Raw genomic sequence first — 5946 nt, 5'->3', positions numbered from 1 at the left:
CTTTTTATTTCCATCGAGGTTAATTAAACATTGAAGATCATTACATCAATCAATCAGACATCGACTCTATCTGACACGTATTCATGAATAAGATTACTTCCGAGATGGATTCATCTTATAAATACGCTTTGTTAAAGTTGAAAAAAGCTTGAAGATAGGCACGACAACATAATCATTATCCATTAAGATCCACCCGAAGCTATTTTAATTTGACAGATTACCATCAAAGTCAGACAAGTTTAAGTGGGTCTCCACATTACCTGTATTCATGGAGATGTATTCATGGAGATCCATCTGGATATTAACTTAAATGAAAAACATATTTAAAATATTTTAAAAAAATAATGCTAACTTGTGCTTTTAGAATATAAGTTAAGTTAAAAAACTCATTTATAGAAAATTTCTATTGAAAAAAATATTTAAAATATTAATTTTATTTTTTTATTAAAATTAATCATAATTTTCAAAATATTATTTTTTTATTTAGAAAGTTAACCTATCCTATTTGAAATATACGTGTGAAATTTTTTAAGATTGTTTTATTTTATTTTTTATAATCTAGATGCTGGAAAAATAAAATATTTTTATAGAAAAAATGTATTCTGGTGGGATATCCATTTCTAACTCATTCCAAACTAGTTTGAATTTTAATTAACGATCCATATTGAGAATCTTGACGGAGAACGATAATTATTCGGAGAATAAAATTTAAATAATTGGGAAGTAAAAACCGTTTCATCCCACTTCGCTTTATTGTCATGCCTAGATAAAAATCATAAAATTGTACTTTAATAGATCTTTTCACATCTATCCTTAAATAAATTTTTAGTAAGTCAAAAATTCTAAATCCTAAAAATTATGCAACAATTTCAAATACACATAAATCTAATCTAAAATTACATAATCACTATGTCCCTAACTTGAGTGTTGGTAAATACATTCTTCATCACTAGTTTAACTATAAAGGTCAATTTCACATCATTTACCGCAGAGATGAAGATCAAAATAATCAACAAAATAATGTTTTAATATAATTTAAAAAAAATTATATTCAATTAAAAACTAAAGAAGATAGTTTAACTATATTAAAAAATAAAAGAAACTTTTTACCCCTAATTTTTTTCTATAAAAAAGCAAAAAAACTTTGCCATCCTCTCTATGCCTTGGAGACTGCAAATGCAAATTTGGTAGCTTCTCTGAAAACCCAAAAAATATTTGCTATATTCTTCATACTCACAACACCACACCACCCCACTACCTCAAAAATCCAAATAAACCACATGCTCTCTTTCTCATTTCCCTATATCTACTACTACCTCTCTTTTCATCATCACAATTCACAACTCCTTCAACCCTTTATTCTCTTTCCACTAGTTTTTCTCTCTAACACATAAAAACCAAACCTTTTTTCAAACCTCATACAAAAAATGATAACTCTAATAGATTTCTACCATGTCATGACAGCAATGGTGCCACTTTATGTTGCTATGATCTTAGCTTATGGATCAGTGAAATGGTGGAAGATATTCTCACCTGATCAATGTTCAGGAATCAACCGTTTTGTAGCACTTTTCGCTGTTCCACTTCTCTCATTCCATTTCATAGCCTCAAACAATCCTTACAAAATGAACCTAAGATTCTTAGCTGCAGACACACTTCAAAAAATCATGATCCTAACCCTTCTCTTCATTTGGAGCAATTTCTCCAAAAGGGGTTCTCTAGAATGGACAATAACACTCTTTTCACTCTCAACTTTGCCAAACACTTTGGTCATGGGAATCCCTTTACTCAAAGGAATGTACGGCGATTTCTCAGGTAGTTTAATGGTGCAAATCGTTGTTCTTCAATGTATTATCTGGTATACTATGATGCTTTTCATGTTTGAGTTTAGAGGAGCAAGGTTGTTGATTTCTGAACAGTTTCCCGACACTGCTGGTTCCATTGTTTCCATCCATGTTGATTCTGATGTCATGTCATTAGACGGTAGAACACCATTGGAAACCGATGCTGAAATCAAACAAGATGGTAAACTTCATGTTACTGTTAGAAAATCAAACGCTTCAAGATCAGATATTTACTCAAGAAGATCACAGGGTCTTTCTTCCAACACTCCTAGGCCTTCTAATCTTACTAACGCCGAGATTTACTCGTTGCAATCTTCGCGAAATCCTACGCCAAGAGGGTCTAGTTTTAATCATACTGATTTTTATTCTATGATGGGTGGTGGAAGAAACTCTAACTTTAATGCTTCTGATGTTAATAACTACGGTTTATCGGCCTCGCGAGGTGTTACTCCGAGGCCGTCTAATTACGAAGAAGATGCTTCGAATGCAAAGAAGTTGAAACATTATCCGGCTCCGAATCCGGGAATGTTTTCTCCTACAAATAAAAATCTTGGTTCTAATGTCAATGTTAAGAGAAGTAATGGTCAGAACCAGAATCAGAATCAGAATCAACAGAAACAAGATGATCTTCATATGTTTGTTTGGAGTTCAAGTGCTTCACCTGTTTCTGATGTGTTTGGTGGACATGAATTTGGTTCTCATGATCAGAAAGAAGTTAAATTGAATGTGTCTCCAGGAAAAGGTTAGTTTTTTTTTTTACTTTTTACTTTTTTAAAGTTCTGTTTGGATGAATAGCTTATTTTAAGCGCTTATAATATAAGCTCTTATGATGTACTGTAACTTTTTTATAGCAGCTTTTACCTTGATTTGATAGGACATGCTTGAATAAATTGTTTAAACATGTTTAACATAATTGATTATTATATAAGTGCTTATGTATATAAGCTTTTATATAATAAGAGATAAAATAAGCTGTTTTGATTAACTATAACTGTTTAACTGTATCACAGATATAGAAGTATTTATGTAAAATAGATAAGTTTATATAAGTCAATTTAACTGTATTTTAAGTGGTTTTTGTTATGTTTGATTAATCAGTGGAGGGTCATAGAGAAACTCAAGAGGATTATTTGGAGAAAGATGAATTCAGCTTTGGAAATAGAGGAATGGAAAGGGAAATGAATAATCAACAACATGAAGGTGAAAAAATTGGAGATGGAAAATCAAAAGTTATGCCACCAGCTAGTGTTATGACAAGGCTTATATTGATTATGGTTTGGAGAAAACTTATCAGAAACCCAAACACTTATTCAAGCTTAATCGGTCTAGTTTGGTCTCTAGTTTCATTCAGGTATTACTCGCATTCACGCAGTCAACACACCGTTGTCGGTTGAAATCTAGTCCGATCTCGATTAAATAATTTTTGTTTTGTTATCCGTCGATTGATCATGGTATGGTTTGATTGCAGATGGAATATTGAAATGCCTGCTATAATAGCAAAATCTATATCTATATTGTCGGACGCAGGACTTGGCATGGCCATGTTCAGTCTCGGTCAGTTTGTTTGAGCAGTTCAGATACATCAGTTATTCAATGAATCTATTAAAAAAAAAAGAATAAAGTGGAAAATGTCTATGATTATGATTATTAATAAGTGGTTATTTTTGAAAGTTATTAGTAGTAGTGGAAGTGATGATGAAAGTAATTGAAAATAAGCATGCTACTTTTGACAGGTTTATTCATGGCATTGCAACCAAAAATCATAGCATGTGGAAATTCCATAGCAGCTTTTGCAATGGCTGTGAGATTCCTTACAGGTCCAGCTGTGATGGCAGCTGCTTCATTTGCTGTTGGACTCAAAGGTGTTCTTTTTCATGTTGCAATTGTGCAGGTTAATTCTTTTTTCTCTCTCTACTGTTCTTTTGTTCCCTTTTTACATAACCAATACAATATTCAATTTTGCATACCCTTCAAAAAATTCCTTTACTTTTAACATAATCTCTCAAGATAACTTACTTTATTCATCTTGAATATATAAAAAAAGGTTTCTTCATTGGTTGGAATTTAATGCTTAAATAAAATATGCACTATGGTATCTTTGCAAATATTAACATTTTTTGGATAAGAAAAAAAACAATAACTCATATTACAAAGAAATACAAAAAAAAATAGTAACAAATTTGAAGATATTTCATACTATTTATTAATCATAACTCTAAAATGGTATCTTTGCAAATATTAACATTTTTTGGATATGAAAAGAAAAACCCATAACTCATATTAAAAAGAAAAACAAAAAATATAAGTAACAATTATATGTAAGATTTGAAGATATTTCATACTATTTATTAATCATAACTGTAATTTTGTTTTCAAATATTTATTCTTTTAATAAATCTGTGTAATGTGGAATGCAGTGACAATATAAAAAAATTTAAGTGTAAAAAATAATTCTAAAGATATATAATTTTTCTAAATTTAAATTGATTAATTTTAGATTTTTTTTTAATTTGATAATTAAAAATTGTCGCTTTTGATTTTAGAATTGATTTTTACATTCAAATTTATTGTTTAACTTATTTTTATATAAAAGTAATTAAATGTTAATTATTTTATCATCAATTGTTTTTAGTTAAAATTAATTTTACATAACTATTTCACATTTAAATATATTTTCATCAAAATCAAATAAACCTTAAAATAATATCGAGATGTTTTGATGCCGATAATATTTGTGGATAATAATTAAATTCATATAAAAATAATTTGATAATTATTTTAAGGATTTATACATTTGTTGTGTTTTTGTACCAAAAAACAATTGAAACCACATTTGACATGTTTGTTTGTCTGTCCTATTTGGAATGAAATTACCAAAAAAACAACAGGCAGCTCTTCCCCAAGGAATTGTCCCATTTGTCTTTGCTAAAGAATATAATGTACATCCTGATATTCTAAGCACAGGGTGAGTATTCAAGAATTCAGAATTTTGTTTTCCTACCCTTCAATTTTCTTTCTCTTTTAATGCTAACCAATGAAATTCTTTTGGTGAAAATGCAGTGTCATTTTTGGAATGTTGATTGCATTGCCCATTACTCTTGTGTACTACATTTTAATGGGACTATGAATTTATGAAGAAATCAAGAAATGAAATGATGGATATGATTTCAAAAGATTCACGTGTGGTGATGGCATATTCCATGTAAACAAACACTTGGTTGAGCCTTGTTTGTTGAGCATCACATACACAACAAAAAGGGGAAAAAAGGAATGGAATTGGAGGAAGAATCCAAGAATTTATTTTACTTTTCTTATCTTTGTATTTGTTTACTTTTTTTTAATGAATTGGCCTTTCTTAGTAAAAATGTATAATCTTGAGTTTAGCTAGCTAATTTACAAAATTATTATCATGTTAAATTTTGATACTACTATTAGAATTATTATTAGGATTTTCGGAGTAACTTAAAATAATGGGTGAATTATCACATTGAACTATCAACAACCACAAAATTAAATTAATTTAAACATCATATCTAATATAAATAGATTGTACTATCACTTATACATAGCTCAACATCTTTTTTTAATAATCATTTTATTAATAACCATTTCTCGTTTCTGCTCCCTTTCCAAGTTGAATCACACTCTCGTACCAACGTTAGGACTTCTGAGAAACCTTACATTCTCATACCAATGTTAGGATTTTTGAGAAACCTTAAACGAACAATGGGATAGATCATCACATTTAAACTAAGAACAATCATAAAAGTTAGTTTAGATAAGACTACACACTTTCAACCAAAATGTTTTAGACATTAAATTTATACGTTTTATTGTTTACTATGTCTTATTTTTATAAAAAATAACAATTCTTTATTAAATCTTTGTATTTATCCGCGTCGATATTAGTTATAAGTATTTTTTCCTCCAAAATGAATACTATGAAAACTTTTTCATAAGTCTAAATAAATAGTATAAACAATATTAGGATCAATCTTGATATAGTTAATCATAACTGAAAATTACCAAATTATAATTATAATTATACATTAGAATATCCTTATATAAATAAGAGTTTTGCAATGACCATACTTAAACACAA

The 5946-nt window shown here is 29.0% G+C and overlaps 1 protein-coding gene across 1 annotated transcript; it reads left to right on the top strand.

Moving 5' to 3' along the window:
- The first annotated feature begins 1143 nt into the window (after positions 1–1143).
- On the top strand, positions 1144–5261 carry LOC127105077 (probable auxin efflux carrier component 1c). The gene is made up of 6 exons (XM_051042277.1): positions 1144–2586; positions 2943–3195; positions 3313–3398; positions 3578–3735; positions 4733–4809; positions 4905–5261. The coding sequence occupies exons 1-6, from the start codon at positions 1428–1430 to the stop codon at positions 4969–4971; spliced, it is 1800 nt and encodes a 599-aa protein (XP_050898234.1). The 5' UTR covers positions 1144–1427; the 3' UTR covers positions 4972–5261.
- The last annotated feature ends 685 nt before the right edge of the window (positions 5262–5946 follow it).

The sequence above is a fragment of the Lathyrus oleraceus genome, chromosome 1, assembly GCF_024323335.1.
Source record: "Lathyrus oleraceus cultivar Zhongwan6 chromosome 1, CAAS_Psat_ZW6_1.0, whole genome shotgun sequence".
Classification (NCBI taxonomy): domain Eukaryota; kingdom Viridiplantae; phylum Streptophyta; class Magnoliopsida; order Fabales; family Fabaceae; genus Lathyrus; species Lathyrus oleraceus.
Note: the sequence above shows the minus strand (reverse complement) of the source record. Positions and strands in the feature narration are given on the sequence as shown.